The sequence below is a fragment of the Meriones unguiculatus genome, chromosome 9, assembly GCF_030254825.1.
Source record: "Meriones unguiculatus strain TT.TT164.6M chromosome 9, Bangor_MerUng_6.1, whole genome shotgun sequence".
NCBI classification, from domain to species: domain Eukaryota; kingdom Metazoa; phylum Chordata; class Mammalia; order Rodentia; family Muridae; genus Meriones; species Meriones unguiculatus.
Window position 1 is genome coordinate 58,357,681 of NC_083357.1, and position 22,271 is coordinate 58,379,951.

General features: G+C 40.5%; 1 protein-coding gene across 1 annotated transcript; it reads right to left on the minus strand.

The window, feature by feature from the left end:
* Positions 1 to 9,537: 9,537 nt before the first annotated feature.
* Positions 9,538 to 10,583, minus strand: LOC110543978 (olfactory receptor 11G2-like). Its single transcript, XM_021630139.2, has one exon. The coding sequence runs from the start codon at positions 10,507 to 10,509 to the stop codon at positions 9,559 to 9,561; it is 951 nt and encodes a 316-aa protein (XP_021485814.2). The 5' UTR covers positions 10,510 to 10,583; the 3' UTR covers positions 9,538 to 9,558.
* Between the last annotated feature and the right edge of the window lie 11,688 nt (positions 10,584 to 22,271).

Sequence of the window (22,271 nt, forward strand, 5' to 3'; positions counted from 1 at the left end):
TTATTGCGTGTTCTATAGGCCTCTTGTATTCTTATTGGCCTCTCCTTTAAGTTGGGGAAATTTTCTTCAATGATTTTGTTGAAAATATTTTCTGGGCCTTGGTGCAGGGAATCTTTTTTCCTCTATTCCTATTATTCTTAGGTTTTGTCTTTTTATGTTGTCTTGAATTTCTTGGATGGTCTTTGTCAGGAATTTTTTGGATTTAATATTTTCTTTGACAGATACATCTATTTCTTTCATTGTATCTTCCACACCTGAGATTCTTTCTTCCATTTCTTGTAGCTTATTGGTTATGCTAACCTCTGTAGTTCCTGCTTTCTTCCCTAAGTTCTTTCTCTCCACAATTTCTTCCATTTGTGTTTTTTTTTTTTTAATTTTTCCAATTCTATCTTCAGGTCTTGAGCTATTTTGTTGGTTTCCTTCACCTGTCTGACTGTATTTTCATGTTTTTCTGTCAGTTCCTTCAGCTGTTTGTTTGAACAATCCACTGTTTCTTTTATTTCATTCAGTGATTTAAGCATTTCCTCTCTAAGGGCCACATTCTTTTTGGCTGCAGCTTCTTCTATTTCTTTTCGTATTTTATTTGTTTCCTCTGTTATCATATTCTTGAGCATAGATGTTAGGTCGTCTCCTTGAATTTCATTTTCTTCAATGATTTTGTTGAAAATATTTTCTGGGCCTTGGTGCAGGGAATCTTCTCTTTCCTCTATTCCTATTATTCTTAGGTTTTGTCTTTTTATGTTCTGCAGGCTGGGGTGTCTATGGCTATTTGCCCCTGGATTATTAGGTTCTGGAGATGCCATAATGCTCTGGCTTTTGTTGGTTGAACTTTATGCTGTTCTCCACCCATTGGGCTATCTTAGTTGTTTGAATTTAGTTTCTGGTTGTTCCTGGACTCTTGTAGTGGAGAGAATCCCTTTGGCAGGAAGATGGTTTTTCCTCAAGGAAGCCTTCCCAGCTTTTTGGGTATAGTCCCTGGATGTCTGGTCTTTTTTAGGAGTTGCTACAGCTCACCTCAGCCATAGAGACCTGGGTGGTAAATGTGGTCCTGATTAGTCGAGAGGGCTCTACTCTCACCAGGAGAAGTCCTGGAGACAGCTTCCCTGCTTCTGGGTTTCTTGCTGTAAATTTAGTGATCAGCTGCTCTAACCTGTGTGTCCCGTGGTTTGGTCGTTTTTGTTAGGGATAACTGGTTGCCCCTTGGAACAGTATCTGGGGGTTGATCTCAGGGTTCCCGGTCTTTTGTAGGTCTGAGGTTGGGGCTCTGTGCCCCAGAACCCAAGAGGTAATCTGTGGTGGGTGAGTACTGCTCTGGTGTCTTGGGGCACTCAGTTCTGTCTGTAAGGAATAGTTGGTACAAAGCAGGCCTCTGGGCTGGCAGAGTGTGCGCCCACCTGCTAGTCTGCGGGAGCTGAGTTTCCAATCACTCTGTGCTCCCTGTTTGTGCCCAGATCTGTGATGGCTGGCTGTACTCACCTGTTTGCGATCTGCAGTCTGCTAGACTTTCCCTAGGTGACCCCAGCAGCACAGTTTCTTCCTTCTCTGTGGGGTCCTTTCCGGACAGGGGTTCCCAGTCCCTGTTGTACTGGGGTTTGCAGCTTGTCTGTACCGCTGATCTGAGCGCGCAGCTCTCTGCGCAGCAGGAGCTCAGCTGTGATGGCGGCAGAGACCTTCGGGGAAAGACTGGGTGACCTGCGATCAGACCCGCAACCTTGCTTCCCCGTGGGGTCCCCCCACGACTGGGACTCCCAGTCTCAGGTACCCTTGTGCCCATGGATCAGCCTGGGAAAGTGATTGAGACATGCCCGCTTGTGGCTCCAGCCCGGAGACACAAAGCCCGTGTTACCCGGGATTTTTTCCGGGTTCTGGCTGGGTAGCCGTGAGTGGACCCGACCAATTCCCATGCCGTGGGAGCCTCCCCTCACCTGGGAAACACGATCTATGCAGTTTCAGGGCCCCGAGTTCAGTCTCCTGGTCTCTGCACGGAGAGTGCTGTCCTGCTTCTCAGACGCGGTGTTCTCCTGGCGCCGCCATCTTGGCTCCCCCCTTTCTTGATATTTTAAAATGAGATGGAAGGCCATCTGCCTTCTGCCTCTCTTTGATTTTTCGACTGTTCCCATTCTCTTTCACAAAGAGGCGTCTCAGTTTGGCCCACATGTTTGTTGATGAGACCTACAGGCAACTGCCTTAAGAGCCGTTGGTGTTGCCACAACACTATTGACATCACAGGCATTGCCAAGAGCTCTCCAGGATACAATAGAATGTAGAGAAAATGGACTGCTGATTTCACGGGGTACCCTGCTGATGTTCACCTTGTTCTTACCATTACCTGAGAGGTCCTTTCCAGGAGAGTCTGCAAGGATATTTCCATTGACCACCACTTCCTTTCAAAGCCAGAGATACCTCTAGCCTTGATTAGAAACATGTTAACTCTTCCTATGTGAGGAACTGAGTTTTTACTTTCCAACCATGTATAGGAATGTCTTTCTTTCTGCAAAAACTTCTTGTCATCAATATGAGTAGTTAAACAATAGTAAGATCTCACAACAGGTTGAATGTGGCAGAAGAATGGTCTCCTGCCTTATGTGTATCTGCGCTTGAATGTACATCCAGGAAGAGCCTGCAGTGCTGGTTACAATGTGGGTATTTGTTAGGGGGTACAGTTACAGAAGCCATGTACCTGGCCTTCAGATACCTTAGCAGATGGAGAATGAAGCCATCAGGAGCCTGGCAACTCTGTGATGAAGTAATGGCAGACGAAACTGAAACAGTGGAGGCACCAAGAGAAAAATTCTGCAGGCTGAGTGTGGTGTTCTGTCTCCATCAAGGTACCAAAGCCCCATTGGTTACAGGAATTCTGTGACTTACATAGTGATTTTCTGTCTGAAGAAAGAGTCACCATGTGTGGGTAGGACTATATGTCAGATATAGCTCAGTTGCAGAGTGACTGCCTAGCATAGAATAGGTTAAGGAATTACAGGCAGGAGCCTCTGCTGTAGGCATGATCAGAACCTTCACTGAAGTGTTCTGTAAAATGCTCCCATAGAGAGCCAGGATGCTGTTGCTAGCTCTGTTTCTAGGGAATTCGGGGTCCTGTTTAGTGCCTGAACCTGTGCAGGGCTGTTTTACTCAGGCATGCAACTCAGGATATGCTGCTCCAGCATGCCAGGCTCTATCTTGCATGATGCAAGGTGCCAGCTGAGAAAGAGAACTGAGCTAATTCCATGACCTTGTTCAGGTGATGTGGTTACAAGTCTATGCCTATGCCTATTTATAGAATGATGTGATCCATCAGTAGCTCATCAGGAATAATGTGGATATCACTCAGATGTTGACTATGGTATGTTACTGTTGCAAAATGATGTCCAGTGGTGTTGGAGAAAATCATGTTCTCTCTAGTAGAACAGAGAATATATAATACTCAGATCAACTTCTGACCTGTGTATAAGGAAAAAAAAAGAATTCTAGACCCACCTATGGTGTTACTCTTATTCCTTGGGGTACAAACAATGACTTCAGTCAAAAGCCAAAGTGAAGAATGGATTTTGAACTGAACTATTTTGCCTGAAGGACACATCAGGAGGCTCCTGGTGGGTGCCAGTGTCTATAAGACCTGGAGACACAATGCTCATGAATATGTCAACAGCAGTGACCACTAGCAATTCAGTTAACCTAGGAGTGCTTGCATGCTGTCTGGGTCATGGAGAAATGCAGGTCAGTGAACTGGAACCATTTATAATCAAGTTGGTGAGAGAATACAGAGAAACTTATTGGGCTGAGTTGGAGTGGTAGAGCAGAGGCAAACACCTGGCCAATCATTTAGCAATATTGTCATGAAAGAGTGTGCTCCTTGCTCTCAATATTGACCTCTAACCCAGTCCCTTCTCCTGATAGCTTCTCCACCAGTGGAGACTTTGCCCCTCCTAGGGGACTGCATTGTCCATGCCTTCTTGCTGGACCTCTTGCTGTACTCTGTGGTGGTGATCAACACCATGGCCTCAGTGAGACCAGCCACACTGTCTGGTTTCATAGTGTAGATGGAATAGCTCAGCATTTCACTGTTTACCCAGTTAGGCACAAAAGTCTGCAGGGCTGCTTGACAGTGGTTTGCAGAGTCACATTTAAAAGTTATGGTAATTTCATAGGCACCCATGCGCATACACATGAAGATCACAGAACAGCTTTTGCAGGTTTGTCCTAACATGCGGCTCTCAGGGAAGGTTTTCGGTTCCATAGACTTTTAGCAATTCCTTAACACACTGAGTCATCTCCAGGCAATCACCTCAATCCAGGTGCTTTATAAGCTACGTACATGTATTTATGTTCTCTCTATATGTATCTATGTCTTATTGGTAATGAACAGAATCCTTACTCACACACACACACACACACACACACACACACACACACACACACACACAGTGTCTTCAGGCCTCTCATTTGTGAGTAAGCCAAACATTCTTGTGAAGGAGCATTAGAGGTCTGTCTTGTCTTTGTTTTCGGGAGTGATTCTTTGTCTCACTGTAACCACCTACATTCCACTCTGACAGGTCAAGAGGCATATATTGACCTTTTTCATACCCAGGAGAAAGATCCTCAGACACAATAAGCTGAGATATGCCTGTTTCTCACCTTCTGTCACATTGTCTCTTTGCTAACAGCAGGGCTCCCAACATATAGCTAGGCACAAGGCCACCCAAAGTTGAACCATTGTCCAGCCTCTTAGATCCCAAAGTTGAACCATTGTCCAGCCTCCTCAGATCTGGTTTGGTTACATAGGACATGAGGACAGGCTGAAGGAATGTAAACAGAAGTGCCAAGTCACTGTGGGGAACTCTCTTAAGGCCAGGTTCTCCTCTCTTTTGCTCTGTCTGGAAAGTCTGGCACTCAAGTGACTACATTAGGCCAAATGAATGAGGAGGCACCTACCTCAAGAACAGTGACAGTGCTGGTCAGCTACTGTATGAGCTTCCAATTGTCAACTGCATATTTTGTTTTAGTTCTGGGTTTTGTGCTAGAGATGGAACCCAAGGCCTGTGAATGCTTGGCATGTGCACTACTGCTGAGCTACTGACCCATGACCCTGCATGGACCTTGTGTCAGAAAAGAAAATCTTATGTTTTTAGGGCAGTGTCAACTACAACTTTGCATATCTTGTTACCTGAAGGCTGGAGCCTACCTGCTTTTTCCAGCCATCTCTAGAAGGAACAACTCAGTTTTTGTCAGAGCAGAATATTCAAGTTCTTTCTAATTTATTTTATATCATTTTTTCTGTATGTGTTTATGCCTGTGTGTGTGTACACATGCACACATTCATGGACACACACACATGTCAAGGCTCCAGTGGGAAGTCAGAGGACTACCAGTAGTGTTTGGTTTTCTCCTGCCTATGAGGCCCCCTGACTGGCTACACATACTTTTCCAAGATAGGAAATCTCTCCAGCCCTATCAACTACTTTCTAGAAGGTCAGCTCCTAGATGACTTCATTACATTATCAACCTATATTGATTTTAAAATATAGCTGGCAACACCTTCAACATGGCAGCTCATGTAAAATAAATCATAAAAATAAATTATGTATTATAAAACCTGGGTCATCATCTTACACACATTTATTCCCAAACTGGTGGGCAAGACGGGCAGATCCTTGGGAGATGTTGGCCAGCCTGGTCTATAGAGTGATTTTCAGGGAATCTAGGGCTATGGAGAGAAACACTGTCTCATGTTACCAAATAAGAGTATAATAATAATAATAACAACAACAACAACCGCTGGGGAGTGGTGGTAAAAGGTTTTAATCCAGTACTCAGGAGGCAGAAGCAGCTGTACCCCCGAGTTCAAGGCCAGCTGGGTCTACATCGTCAGAATTCTAGGAAAGCCAGGAGTACACAAAGAAATCTGAATTGAAAAAATAATAAAAAAATAAAAATTAAACTTAAAATTAAATATTAAATATTAATGAAATGATAGTAATAATAATGGGGAAAACAGGAAGAAGAAAAGAAGAAAAGGGAAAAGAAGGAAAAAAGAGGAAGAAGCAGAAGCAGCAGTAGAAGACATAGAAGCAGAAGAATTGGAAGAAGGAGAAGAGAAGGAAGAAGCAAAAGCAGTAGCAGAAGGAGAAGAATCAGGTTCATGAGCAGGAGAAAAACAAGTAGAAGAAGTAGAAGAAAAGGAGAAGATGGATTAGGAGCAGGATCAGGAAGAGGAGAAGGAGGAGGAGAAGAAGGAAGAGAAGAAAGAGAAGAAGAAGGTGTAGAAGAATTAGAACCATTCTAGGAAACTGGCTCATCAGGTAAAATGCTTTCCTAATAAACATGAAGGGTACATGTGAATTCCCATAACCCATGCAAAGCCATGTAGCTTGTGTATCTCTCACCCTAGTGTTCCCATGGTGAGCTGGGAAATACAGACAAGAAAATCAATAGATATGCTACAGCCAGTTATCCAGGCATACACAGGGGCAAAAACAACAATGAGGAGCCAATTAGATGGCACAGTTGGTAGCAGTTATTGCCATGGGTTGTGGGGTGTGGAATCAGGCTAGTGAGGTGACTTTGTTCTTGGAAGGAGCTGTGCACAAAGAGGATTGAGCATCTGTCAGGTAGAATGAAATCCCTAAGGTTCAGAGTAAAACCATTAGCGGTAGAGGCTTTGCATTCAACAGTTCAAATTCAAATTCTTGCCTGTGGAGAAGATGCTCACCTCAGAGACTTTCTCCATTGAGTTAACCCGGGAAGCACAGCCAGTTCAACAGTTGATTCATTCTGTCTCACATTCACCCCATAAATGCTCGAGCACACCAGCGTCTAGATTCAGGCTAGAATAGATTCTAAAGGGTAAACACTTTATAGATTCTTCGGAGATGACTGCTATGTGGATCTTGCAATCTTTGCACTCAGGATATTAGGGTAAGAGGATCTCACATTTAAGTCACAGCTTCATAGAAAGACCCTATCTCAAAAAGACACAAGAAAAATATAAAGAAAAACGCGTATTGGGAGGATAAGGAGAAAGTGAAATTCTTGTTCTTTCTTAGAACTATGATATCAAATCCAGCTATGTCTGCATCCCCTAAATGTCCGTTCGACAACAAAAGATACATCTTCATCTGTCATCTCATCCACATTCACCTAGGCAGAAGGGAAACTCAGGATATAGCATATCTCATCACTGTTGGTCACCACTGATAATCTGTTGAAGCTTGGTAAATCCTGCTGTAAGTAGGGGCAAAGACAACCCAGTGAACAGAGAGCAACAGGCATACTGTGGTCTGGGAGGAAATGGAGCAGAGCTGTGGGAAGATGAGCAGATCTGACCAGACTAGACATTTCTGCTTCTCATTGTCAGTAGTTTTATGGTTTTGGAGAAGACATCTCTGCTCTCTTTGAGACTCAGTTTCATCTGTAAAAAATAACAAATCTTACCAGCATCATAAGGGTTTGGAGAGGAATAAATGAGATGCTGAAAACCAGAAATGATCATTCCAATTCTGGTTACACTTACTATTATTCACATAATTTTTGTCATTGTTTTTATTTTGGTTCTTGATGGGCTGTGGTTACAGGTGAAGCTTAGGTAGTTTGAATTTGGTTACAAAAAGTCTTTCATATGTAAGCATATTTCAGCCAGATTTTCAGTAGCTTAGAGCCTTTGATGGACTTTGTGGCAAGGACTTCAGATTTCATTACAGTAGCCTGTGGATGTGTACCTGGCCTGGATGTGTGGTGATCCAGCTAAGTCTCTGATGTAGTGCTTCTTTGTCAAACAGCTGGGGACACTTTAGAAGAGGCCAGAGGAAAAAGGCCAGACTTAGAACATGAGACGAAGATTGGCAAGAGTGGCACTGAAAATCAGGCTCTAAAAGTAGCCATTGCATGACCTATTTTGCAGTCCTATAATATCACATTCTTGGATGATGGAGAGAATTAAGAGAGAGAGAGAGAGAGAGAGAGAGAGAGAGAGAGAGAGAGAGAGAGAGAGGAAAGAGAGCATTCCCACAGCCAGCTCAAACAGCTTACCAAGATCCTGTATGACACTTTTCAAAATATTGCCCGTATGTGTTTGCTTACCTGTAATCCCAGCATTCCAAAGGTGGAAGCTGGGCTGCTTCCAGCTTCTGTTATTGCAAATAAAGCTGTTATGAACATGATCGAGCAGATGTCCTTGTTGTATATTTGAGCATCATTTAAATATATGCCTAGAAGTGGTATATCTGGATCTATAGATTGCACTATTCCTGTCTGAGAAAGCACCAGATTTATTTCCAAAGTGGTTGTTCATGTTCACATTCCCATCAGCAATGGAGTAGGATTCGTCTTTCTCCACATCCTCTCCTGCATGTGCTATTACTTGAGTTTTTGATCTTAGCCATTCTGATGGGTGTAAGATGAAATCTCAGGGTCATGTTGATTTTCATTTCCTTGATAGCTAAGGATGTTGAGCATTTCCTTAATTGTTTTTCCGCTATTTAATATTCCTTTATAGAGAATCTTCTCTTTAATTCTGTACCCCATTTTTAATTGGATTACTTGATTTGTTGCTGTTTAAAGTCTGTTTTTTGGGGGGTGTTTGTTTTCTTTTTTTCATTTTGTTTTTTATTAATTACAGTTTATCCACTTTGTATCCACCCTGTAGCTTGCTCCCTCCCTCAATTTTACCCTCTTTCCCCCTTCTCCACCCATGCTCCTCCCCAAGTCCACTGATGGGCAGGTCTTCTTCCTTCTGATCCTAGTCATTCAGGTTTCATCAGGAGTGGCTGCATTGTCTTCCTCTGTGGCCTGGTAAGGCTGTTCTTCCCTCAGGGGAAGGTGATCAAAGAGCAGACCAATCAGTTCAGGTCAGACAAAGTCCCTGTTCCCATTATTATCTGTATACAAATAATCCTTCTTTTGCCTAAATTGCTTTTGGTCATGGAGTTTACTAAAGCCAATATAAGTATCACAGACATGAACCACAATTGTCTTCTATGAAACATGACATTTTATGCTAAGCTCCCATGAAATTGTGATCTCCAGCATCACCCTTTAAACTGTGGGATTATAGGCATGTTCCAATACATACACCTATATCTTTATTTTTAATTGATATAATAACCTACTGTACATATTTGTGAGGTGCAGGGTGACATTCAGTATATTAATACAATGGATACAATTTCATGGGAATAGTCCTAAGTATTATTTAAAATGTTTATCATGTTTTTGTTGAGAACATTTAAAATGTCAGTGATTTTGTTTGAAACAGAATTAAAGCTTGTCAGAAATAATTATCTTATTATGATATCAAACACAGATGTTGAGTAGTTATCCAACTGCACCCCTGCAAACACTAACCACTTCCTGGTCTCTGGTAATGATTAGCCTATTCATTTTTTAAAACTTTCTACACATTAGTGAGATCATGCAGTATTTTACTTCCCTTAACTGACATATTTTACTTTACACAGTGTTCTCCCATGTTATTCATGTTGCTGTAAATAACAAATTTAATCATTCTTGTGGTTGAATAATATTCTAACACACACATACACATGCACTTAAATGTATTTTGTTTGCTTAAAATTCTAATCTTCGTGGTTTAAAAATCTTCTGCAGAGAATGTTTCATGTCTTTGTTCCTCAGACTATAAATCACAGGATTAATGAGAGGAGTAACAACAGAGTAAAACAGAGTCACAAGTTTCTGCATTCCAGCTTCATGCTCAGATGTTGGGCTCAGATACATGACCATCACTGAGCCATAAAAGAGTGAAACTACAGTCAGATGAGACCCACAAGTGGAGAAAGCCTTTTTTTGTCCTTCTCTTGAAGGGACTCTGAACACAGCTCTCAGGACCAATATATAAGATCCCATGATGCATAGAAAAGGAATAAACAGGAGCAGAGAAGTTATAATTGTCCAGAAAAACTCCATTAATGGGGCTCTGGAACAGGTGAGGGCCAATAGAGGGCCTGGGTCACATAAGAAGTGATCTATAAATCTAGACCCACAGAAGGACATCTGGGAGATGATGATGATGGGAACAGGGAACCAGATGAAACCAAGCACCCAGCAATTGATCACCAGGATGTTGCAAAGGCGCCCAGTCATGACAGCAGGATAATGTAGAGGCCTGCAGATGGCAAGGTAGTGGTCAAATGCCATGACTGCCAGGAAAAAGCATTCTGTAGAACCCAAGGAGAAAAAGAAATAGAACTGCAGGAAGCACCCAGAGAAGGAGATGACCTTGGTGTCAGAGAGGAAGTTGGCCAGCATGTTGGGGACTGTGGAGGTGACATACCAGATCTCCAGGAAGGAGAAGTTGGCCAGGAGGAGGTACATGGGTGTGTGGAGTCTCTGATCCCAGCGCACAGCACAGATGATGGAAGCATTGCCCATGAGGGTGAGGAGGTAGACAATGGAGAAGAGTGCAAAGAGGAAGATCTGTCCCTCCCTGGAGCAGGAGAAGCCCAGGAGGATGAAGCCAGTGATGGTGCTGGCGTTGCTGGGGCTGCTGAGGGTTTTCATTTGTCTGTGACCTGGGAAAGCACCAGAAATTATCAAATGGGTACAGCCAGTTGATGACTCAGATTTATATTTAAATTATTATAGACAAAAAAACCCACATATGTTTTACTAGGCACTTAAGAAAGACATTGATCTGAATTGATTGTTTGCTCCCATTGTTTGCTTCCCTAACTTTACACTTTTGGCACAAGGAAACTATTGGTCATAATTGATAAGTACTCCTCCTCTTTCTTTTCCTCCTCCTTGTCCTTATCTTCCTCACCCTCCTCATTTTCTCTATTCTATTCAGTTAAATTCGAATGTAATTTTAAACATGTTTACATTTTTCTTCACAATATTACACGTGTGTAATCAACTATATGTAGATACAAGTGTGTTTAATCAAGTGTATGTAGATATACACACAAAACACAATTTCCTCTCATTTTTCAGAAGTGAAATCCTTGTAACTCTTGATGTAGAGTATCTTGCCACCTGTAATTATTAGCCATATTATATTCATAGTGGGTTTTAAAAAGTTGAAATCAAATTAAGTTAGGGAACCCCCCTGCATATAGACTTCAGTTAGCTTCCCAACATACTTGGAATAAATGTCTAAGCCATGGATTTTAGACTTAATTCCTCTTCACATCTCTGATCATCTTTCCCTCTTTCTATCCTTTTATCCTATCTTCCCTTTTTTTGAACATAAGTTAAACCTGTACATCCTATATAAACATATGAATAAGGGTTATTGAGTAGAGCACTAGACAACAGAGAGTAACATTGTATATTGTCTGCTGAGCATTCAACATCCCAATGAGAGGGTGTATTTTTCGACCACATACATCCTCATCACACTTCAGTAGAAAGAGATCCCACTTCTTACTTCTGTAATGTTTTCTAACAGGGGTTCGCCAATACTTTGTTAAGTAATTTATGCTTGTGGGTCACATAATTTCTATCAAAGCTACTGAGCTCTGGCACAGTAAGGCCAAAATAGGCTGTAGACAAGTTTTAGATGAATGCACGTGGCCATGATCCAGTGAGACCTAAGTCCATGAAAGGTGGAATTTCATGCAGTGTTCACGTGTTAGAAAGTTATGCTCTTTCATCCATTGTGAAACTTAATATGTAAAAACAGTGCTCAGCTTGTGCTCATAGTAAAAGCAAGAGGAGGCCATATGTGTTTCATTGACTCCTGCTATTATAGGGGAAAAGAATAAAAGAAACAGCACCAACACCCACACCACCAACAACACTTTTTCTTGTTAGAAAAGGAGGGGGCTTCCAGAAGTCAATAGCTGAAACTATTCTGTTCTTCCGGGAGACTACAGACATTCTGAACCAACCTTGAGCTAAATCATAAAAATGAGTTTCTAAGAACCATTAAAACCTGCTTGCCTCTATGCTTAGATAGACACACACAGACACCCACACCCACATAGAAACACACAAAAAGGAACACACGTGTTTACATACTGATGTACTACATACCTTTGCTGTACAACACTTGAGTTAGTTAACAATGGATTAGTTCAGTGTTGAAAAAAAGAGTAGTAAGAACACAAGTCAGTTGGCCAGCACCATTTTATGCCTGGGCAAAGCCAATTGGCTCATGTTGGGAGATATTTCTCACAGGAGTATATAGTTACTCACCTTTCATTACTCAGCTTCCATGTTCATAGAGCCGCAGTGGGGTTTTTCTGATACATGCTCTTCTCAAACTGTCCAAAGGCAGGCCGGTTATTCAGAACTGGCTGCAGAAGGGACTGTGAACATGGATGGCTACAATGGCTTCAGTGCTTCTGTGTATAGGATGAATACCATGGTTGATTAACATTGACAGCAATACAGTTCAACACTTTCATCCAAATTTTATGTTAGGGAAGTTGAAATAGAGCACATTAATTAGCCAGATCCTGTGCCATAACATGTAAAATGAAAGAGGTTTCAATTTTTTGAAAATTGCTTTTGCTTTTGCTTCAAGTTTCGTCCAAGAAGTCACAATCCTGTGAAACCATCATTGGCTCAATCTTCTCAATAGATCCATTTCATTTGATAAGAGAAGAAATTGCCACATATGTTCCATTTTTGCAAAACATCTTTCCCATGAAAGGCTGAGAGGTGGTAAATAGTTAAGGCATTGGAGAAAAGCAATAGATTTGGAGCAAGAAACTTAGCGTTTGAATTATAATCCATGTGTTACTTACTGTAGACACTCCATTAATTCAAATACATACGCTACTTTCTAGTGTCTTCAGCTGTAAGGTGGTTAAATAACACTCTTACAGAAGGGTTGAGAGCTCTGAATAAGGTAATGCAAATAGAAGCACTCTGTCTAGGACCTGACACAGAGATTATTGGCTGTGGAACAGGCAGCTAGGAGATAGCAAAAAGAAAACCTTGTTGAGAGGGTCACTTTTCTAGTTCTCTATAATATCCATGAGGAGTGAAGAAGTGGAATGAAGATATCTGTGTTATTACTGGAACATATAAGGTTTATAAATAAACCCTTTCAGGAATTGTCTCTGTTTCTTCAAATTTATTATATTCAAAACAAGAATTTCTCTCGTCTTATGGGGCCTGGTTTCTCTGGGGACACTTTGTGCCATTTACCTTTATTTTCCAGTGGAGTAAAATGTTATCACTTTATCCCCACACTGCAATGGAGTGCCATAAGCTATAATCAATTTTTAATCCTGCTCAGATCAACTACTTTGTACCCAAGGGGAGGCTTATCAAAGAGGCCTAAATGTTGGTGCTATGATGCTAATCTCTAGTGAGTGGTACAAGTGGTTGGTTTTGAAGTCAGAGCTAGAAGAAAGGGCTAAAGGTGAGATGAGAGCTCATTGATATGGAGCTGTATATTCACAGCAGGAATCAGTCTTTCCCTAGGAGCACTAGGGAATTATAATCCATGTGTTACTTACTGTAGACTTTTTTTTTTTTTTTTTTTACGTGTATTCCTTTTAGTTTAGGATCATGTCCTGTGAGTTTCAAGAAGTCAATCTTGGAAATGTCTGCCCTAGATTTGCGACACACATAAGCTACTTTCTGGCCTTGCCTCAAGGCTTTGTTCTTACCATTGATTGGAGGTACATACATGTTTATTGACTATTCCTCTTTTCCAACAGCAGGAGTCTTGTATCAAAGAAATGAGTGAATTTCACTTTTCTCTTTATGTTTTTATTAATTACAGTTTATTCACTTTGTTTCCCACCTGTAGCTCCCTCCCACCTCCCTTTCCAATCTCACCCTCCTTCCTCTTCTCCACTCATACCCCTCCCCTAGTTCATTGATAGGGGAGGTCTTCCTCCCCTTCCTTCTGTCCTAGTCTATCAAGTGTAATCAGGAGTGGCTGCACTTTCTTCCTCTGCAGCCTGGTAAGGTTGCTCCCCTCTCAGGGGGATGTGATCAAAGAGCAAGCAAATCAGTTCATGTCAGAGACAGTCCCTGCTCCATTTCTGTGGAACCCACCTGGACACTGAACTGCCATGGGCTACATCTGTGTAGGGGTTCTAGGTTATTTCCATGAATGTTCCTTGGTTCGAGTATCAGTGTCAGAAAAGACCTTAATTTCACTTCTTGTTGATTTATCCACTTGTAACAATGTATTATTCAAAGCTGGCCAACAAGGGCCCTAATTTGTGAATACCATGATTACTATAGTTCTTTCATGTGTGGCAGATGGCTTCATCATGGCTACATTACACTTCTTAGGAAAACAATATATGTTTGGTGGCTAAATAATCTTACTTCCTAACCCTCAGAGAATCAGAGGAGAACATGCAAAGAGAGAGGTGAGTGCTTTGGAGTAAGGCACCCAGGAGGTTCATTTACTCACGGAGAGATGAAATGCCCTCATATGGATTTCTTAGTAAGAGGATCAAGGGCTGTCTCTGACATGGACTCTGTTGCCTGCTCTTTGATCACTCTGTTCTCTTGGAGCTGTCTTGTCTTGGCTCAGTGAAAAAGGATGCACTCAGTCTGGATTTGACTTTATGTGCTGGGGTGGTTGGTTGGTGGAGGAGTCCCCTTTTCAGACGAGTAGTGTGTGGGTATACGGGGAGGAGAGAGGGATGGTGGGACAAAAAGGAGAGGAAGGAAATGACTGTGATCAAGATATAAAGTGAATAAGAAAAGTAAAAAATAGTAGGTATTTTTTAATGAAAATAAATTATTTTCATACAGCATTTCTGTTCATAATTTACCCTTATGCATCTCCTGAATTCTCCCCATCTTCCAACCCACCTAACAGCATCTCTTCTTTCTCTCTCCTTCTTTAAAAACAAACAGGCAAACACACAAACAAAAAAGAAGTGCAAAACAAATAACAAGGAAAAATGAAGAGCATAAAAAACACAAACATAAACACAAAATCCAAAAACACACAAAACTTGAAACCATACCATACACTCGAAATGCTTAAGACAAAAAAAAAATGCTCAAAACAGCTATATGAGACAAAAAATATACAAAAATACCAGAAAGATCATTCTGTGTTGGTCATTTTCTCCTGGGAATAGGACATACCCTGAATTTTATTTTATATAGTCAGTGAGACTTTACTGGAGAAAGAATTTTTTTTGTTAAAATAAACTAAATTTAATGACTCTTGTTCCAACTAACCATAAAAAAGAGACGATCAAAATATCACAATCAATTGTGAACAAGAAAATGTAACAGCAGACACCAAAGAAATTAAGAATATTCTACAGGAACAATTAAAAAAATCTGTACTTCATTAAGATGAGAATACTCAAGGAAATGGGTCATTTTATAGATTCATCCAAACTACTAAAATCAAACCAAGAGTTCAACAACCCAAACAAACACATAACAAATGAGAAAATTGAATTTGTAATGAAAAGATTCCCAGCTTAAAAAGATGCAGGACCAGATAAAGTCACAACAAAATTCTACCAGACCTGTTAAGAAAATGAAGATCCAGTTCTCCTTAATCTGGTAAAAAAAAAAAAAAATCAAAACACAAAAACCAAGAAACAAGTCCCACTTCTTCCCCCCAAAGAAAAACACAGATGGAGAATTGAGAACTCCCACTCTATAAAGCCAGTATTACTCAAATAGTAAAGTCAGGTAATAATAAACCAACAACAAAAAGAAAACTACAGATTAATACCCCTAACAAACATAACTTAAAATACTGAATAAAATAATTTCAATTAGAATACACTCGTATATCAAAATGATTTTACACCATGACCAAGTTGACTTTATCTCTGAGATGAAAGAATGCTTCAATATGAGTCAATAAATGCAACCACAGAAGTAGACTTAAAGAAAAGACATAACATGATCACCTCAACACACACAGGAAAAAAACAATCATTTTGACACAACCTACCATGTCTTCATGATAAAAGTCCCAGAAAATGTATGGCTACGGGAAACATATCTCAAAACCATAAATGCTATACACTAGAATCACACAGATAATAGCATCTTAAGCAGAGAAAAACTTGAAGAAATCCCATTGATGTCAGAAATGAGAAAGGCATGTCCACTATTTCACTATGTTTCAACATCGTGCTCTAGTACTAGTTGGAGCAATAAAGCAAGAGAAGAAAATTAAAGGGATACAAATAGGAAAGAGAAGCCTAAAAATCACTGTTTATAGATGCCATGATATTAGAATTAGAAAATCTCAAATTTTCCATCAGAAATCTTCTAAAGATAATTAAAAAATCAGCAATGTGTCAGGAAAGAATCAATTTCTTCAAAACAATAGCTGTTCTATTCACCAATAACAAATGTATGGAAAAGTAGATTATGGACACAATTAACATCCTCAAAGAAATAAAATATCCATGGATATACCCAAGCAAGGAAATTAAAGATATCTATAGTGAAAACTTTAAACCTTCCTAGAAGGATTAAAAAAAACACTAGAAAATGTAAAAACACGACATGCCCATGGTTTGTTAGAAATAACATTATGGGAATAATATTATTCCACATCTATATCCAGACTCAATTTGATCTTAGTCAAAAATTCCCATCCCTTTCTTCATAGAAATCAAAACTATTATCCTAAAATGTATATGGAACCACAAAAGAACCTGAATAGACAAAACAATCCTGAGCAAAAAGAACTACAATGGAGGGGTCACAATTCCATATCTTAAGATATACTACAGAGATATGGGGACAATGGACAGCCTTGTCTTGTCCCTGATTTCAGTGGGATTGATTTAAGTTTCTCTCCATTGAGTTTGATGTTAGCTATAGGCTTGCTATATATTGCCTTTACTATGTTTAGGTATGTGCCTTGTATCCCTGATCTCTCCAAGACTTTAAACATGAATGGGTGTTGGACTTTGTCAAATGCTTTTTCGGCGTCTAAGGAGATGATCATGTGGTTTTTCTCCTTCAGTTTGTTTATGTAGTGGATTACATTGATGGATTTCCGTATGTTGAACCACCCTTGCATGCCTGGGATGAAGCCTACTTGGTCATGGTGGATGATATCTTTGATGTAAACCTTTGGCAGAGTACAGGGAATCATAAGAAAGAAGGGGAGTTAGTCTGATGGGAAAGGATAGGAGCTCCACAAGGACCAAATATATCTGGGCACAGGGTCTTTTCTGAGACTGACATTCAACCAAGGACCATGTATGGACATAACCTAGAACCTCCACTCAGATGTAGCCTGTGGTAGCTCAGTAACCAATTGGTTTCCCAAAGTGAGGGGAACAGGGACTATTTCTAACAGGAACTCGATGACTGGCTCTTTGGTCTCCCCACCCCCGAAGGGAGGAGCAGTCCTGTTAGGCCACAGAGGAGGGCTTTGCAGCCAGTCCTGAAGATACCTGATAAAACAGGATCAGATGAATGGGGAGGAGGTCCCCCCCATCAGTGGACTTGGAAAGGGGCACGGTGGAGATGAGGGAGGGAGGGAGGGAGGGACTGGGAGGGAATGAGGGATCGGGACACGGCTGGGATACAGAGTTAATAAAATGTAACTGATTAGAAAAAAAAAATAAAATAAAAAAGAAAAAAAAAAAAGAATCCTGAAATGTGAAAAAAAAAAAAAAAAGATATACTACAGAGCCATAGTAATATACACATGGGGTAATGACACAGAAAAGGCATGTAGACCTTGAAACATAATCAAAGACTAAAATGTGAGCACATGTAACTCCAGTCACTTAATATTTGACCAAGACATCAAAAACATCTTCTGGAAAAAGAAAGCATCTTGAACAAATGTTGTCTGGAAAACTGGATGTTAAAATGGAGAACAATGAAACTAGACCCGTGTCTATCACTTTGAAAAAAACCTAATTACAAATGCATCAAATAGCTAAATTTGAAGCCTGTAGTCTGAAACACTGAAGCTGCACAAAGAAAACAAAACACAGGCAATAAATATTCTCTGTGATATTACTGCAGGGAAAAACTTTACTGTATATGAACTCCATGTGCTCGAGAATTAAGCCAACTATTGACAACTGGAACTTCAGAAAATTGAAAAGCTTTTTTTAAATTATTTTTATTTTTATTAATTAAAGTTTATTCACTTTGTATCCCCCCTGTACCCTCCTCCCTCCTCCCCTCCCAATCTCAGCCTCACTCTTCCCGACCTGTGTCCCTCTTCCAGTCCACTGAAAAGGGTGGTCCTCCTCCCCTTCCCTCTGACCCTAGTCTATCAGGTCTCATCAGGAGTGGCTGCTCTGTCTTCTTCTGCGGCCTGGTAAGGCTGCTCCCCACTCAGGGCGTGGTGATCAAGGAGCAGGCCAATCAGTTCATGTCAGAGACAGTCCCTGTCCCCATTACTATGGAGGCCACTTGGATACTGAACTGCCATAGGCTACCTTTGTGCAGGGGTTCCAGGCCATCTCCATGAGTGGTCCCTGGCTGGAGTATCACTCTCAGAAAAGACCCCTGTGCTCTCACTTTTTGGATCTGTTGCTGTCCTTGTGGAGCTACTGTCCTCTCCAGGTCTTACTATGTACCACTTCTTTCATAAGATTCCCTGCACTCTGCTCAAAGGTTGGCCATAAGTCTCAGCTTTGCTTTGATACCCTGCAGGGTAGAGCCTTTCAGAGGTCCTCTGTGGCCAGCTCCTGTCCTGTTCCTTGTTTTCTCCCTCCTACAATGTCCATCCTCTTTGCCTTTCTGAATGGGGATTGAGCATCTTAGCCATGGTCCTCCCTCTTGATTAGCTTCCCTAGGTGTACAGATTTTAGTATGTTTATCCTATATTATATGTCTAATATCCACTTATGAGTGTGTACATACCATGTGTGTCTTTTTGCTTCTGGGATAGCTCACTCAGGACGATCTTTTCCAGTTCCCACCATTTATCTACAAATTTCATGGTCTCCTTGTTTTTTTATTGCTGAGTAATATTCCATTGTGTAGATGTACCACAATTTCTGTATCCATTCCTCAACTGAGGGGCATCTGGGGTGTATCCAGCTTCTGGCTATTATGAATAAAGCTGCTACAAATATGGTTGAGCAAATGTCCTTGTTGTATACTTGAACATCTTTTGGATATATGCCTCGGAGTAGTATAGCTAGATCTTGAGGAAGCACTATTCCTAATTGTCTGAGACAGGGCCGTATTGATTTCCAAAGTGGTGTGTGTGAGCATAGAAAATGGTGTTTCTCACCTTTGAGAAGAAGAAGAAGAAGAAGAAGAAGAAGAAGAAGAAGAAGAAGAAGAAGAAGAAGAAGGCAAGAACCGTAAATAATTATGGTGTGGATTTTTTTCTGGATTGTACCTGGAGGAATGTATCTTGCTAGTGGGGGGAAAAATCAAAATCCAACTTGTTCTTTAAATAGCATAAATAGAATGTGGGAAAGAATATGCAGTTTGGCTATGTAGTTTATCTCTGACAACCTATACTTTTAAATAGTAACTTCTAGGCATTTTTTTAAAGCTATTGATTCCTTTCTTGTACATAGCATAAGACTACCCACATACCACAAAATACATTTTTACACAACCAGAAAAAGTCAAAATGAATTGTCATAAAATATTTATCCTTCCCATCTCCACTAATAAGGACCTTAATCAGCATGTCAATGTATCACCTTTGGAGAGAAGGCAGCTAAATCTAATCTCCGGTTTCTCTATCATTGGTGTATGTATATGTAGATAGAAATGCCCTGATTGAAAGACTGGTTTAGATTACATAGAGTAATTACTATGTGCATTGTATGTTATTTTCTGCTCTTTACATAGAAACTTCTTAAAATGATTAATAGTTAATTTAATATTCCATAATATTATAAATGTTGTGGGATTATCATAAATGCAGAATGCCTTCATAAGCATTGTCATTTTCTTTAATGTAGAATCTACTTTTTATATATGAATAACATTGATTTATTTTATTTTATTTTTTATTATTATTAATTACACTTTATTCATTTTGTATCCCCCATAAGCCCATCCCTCCTCCCCTCCCCATCCCACCTCTTCTCCCTTGGTTCTTTGAGAAAATCAACAAGATTAACAAACCCTTAGCCAAGCTAACTAAAAGGCAGAGAGACACCATCCAAATAAACAAAATTAGAAATAAAAAGGGGGACATAACTACAGACACTGAGGAATTCCAAACAATCATTAGGACTTACTTCAAAAGTCTATATGCCACAAAATTTGAAAATCTAAATGAAATGGACAATTTTCTTGATAGATTCCACTTACCAAAGCTGAATCACGACCAGGTAAATTAATTAAATAGTTCTATATCCCCCAAGGAAGTAGAAGCAGTCATTGAAAGTCTCCCATCTAAAAAAAGCCCAGGACCAGATGGTTTCAGTGCAAAATTCGACCAGACCTTCAAAGAATAGCTCACTCCAATTCTTTTCAAACTATTCCACAAAATAGAAACAGAAGGACAATACCAAACTCATTCTATGAAGCCACAGTCACCTTGGTACCTAAACCTCACAAAGACTCAACAAAGAAAGAGAATTTCAGGCCAATCTCCCTTATGAACATTGATGCAAAAATACTTAATAAAATACTTGCAAACCGAATCCAAGAACACATCAAAGATATTATCCACTATGACCAAGTAGGCTTCATCCCAGGTATGCAGGGTGGTTCAATATACGGAAATCCATCAATGTGATCCACCATATAAATAAACTGAAAGAAAAAAACCACATGATAATCTCCCTAGATGCTGAAAAAGCATTTGACAAAATCCAACATCCATTCATGTTTAAAGTATTGGAGAGATCAGGATACAGGGCACATATCTAAACATAGTAAAGGCGATATACAGCAAGCTTATAGCCAATATCAAACTGAATGGAGAGAAACTTAAAGCAATCCCACTGAAATCAGGGATAAGACAAGGCTGCCCACTCTCCCCATATCTCTTCAGCATAGTTCTGGAAGTCCTTGCTAGAGCAATAAGACAGTTGAAGGAGATCAAGGGAATACAAATTGGAAAGGAAGAAGTCAAATTATCACCATTTGCAGATGATATGATAGTATACATGAGTGACCCCAAAAACTCTACGAGGGAACTCCTACAGCTGATAAACACCTTCAGCAAAGTGGCCGGATACAAAATTAACTCAAAAAAATCAGTAACACTCCTTCTGGTGTTGGTCTCCTTGGTTTGCCTGTGGTATATATGCAAGATTAGAGTCTCACAACAGTGTGATGCAGCCATGATCATTCAGGCCTTTACAGCCATTGAAGCAGGACATTCTCCCCAAGCATGGTTGGATACCATAAAAAGCTAAAATTATACGCTCAGGATGCGAGGCTAAGCACTGCACTCAGGGTCAGCCGCTTTCGACCCAGAGAAGAGCACGTCTGATTGCATGCGGGTTGATGCCCCAGGTCCCGCCTCTGAGAAAAAGGTATCGGACGGTCTGATGCTTTTTGGGTGGATGACACCTAAATGAACATCTGTACAAAGTCCCAATTTATTTCTATTATCAGAGGTCAGACCTCTACTCTTGCCTGATGCGTCTAAAACAAAAAGGGGGAACTGTAGAGAGCTGCGGAATGCTATGCCTTAAAGATGGAGCTGGTTTCCGCCTTCCACCTTCCCGATGGTGAGTGCTCTCTGTCACGAACAACTGCACATTTGGCTAAGGCCGAGGATCTGGCTTGCTTCCATGTATGTGGACCTATCTGCATTGCCCCCGTGGCACGCCTGGGTTGGCTACCCAGAGGCTATTTAAGCTGTGGGCTGGCTTTCCCCGGGGTCCGAGGATTGTTCAATGTTCCTGAATAAACTGCATTGAAAAAAAAAAAAAAAGTGGAGGAAAATATCCCAATGTTACTAAATCTAGAAATATTCACAAGAATAGGTGAATACACTTGCATTGATATTACTTGATTTTTTAAACTTTTATTAATTACACTTTATTCACTTTGTATCCTCCCATAAGCCCCTCCCTCCTCCCTTCCTTTTTTTTCTTTTCCATAATTTTATTTTTCTCATTAGTTATATTTTGTTAATTCTGTATCCCAGCTGTATCCCTCATTCCCTCCCCAATCCCACCCTCCCTCCCTCATCTCCTCCCTGCCCCTTTCCAAGTCCACTAGTAGGGGAAGACCTCATCCCCTTTCATATGACACCTGATTTTTGACAAAGATGCCAAAACCATACAATGGAAAAAAGACAGCATGTTCAACAAATGGTGCTGGTCCAACTGGATGTGTACACGTAGAAAAATGAAAATAGATCCATACTTATCACCCTGCACAAAACTGAAGTCCAACTGAATCAAAGACCTCAACATAAAACCAGGCACATTAAATCGGCTAGAAAAATA

Excerpts from the sequence above, each read along its gene's own strand:
- LOC110543978 (XM_021630139.2), bottom strand. The coding sequence starts at position 10,509 with ATGAAAACCCTCAGCAGCCCCAGCAACGCCAGCACCATCACTGGCTTC.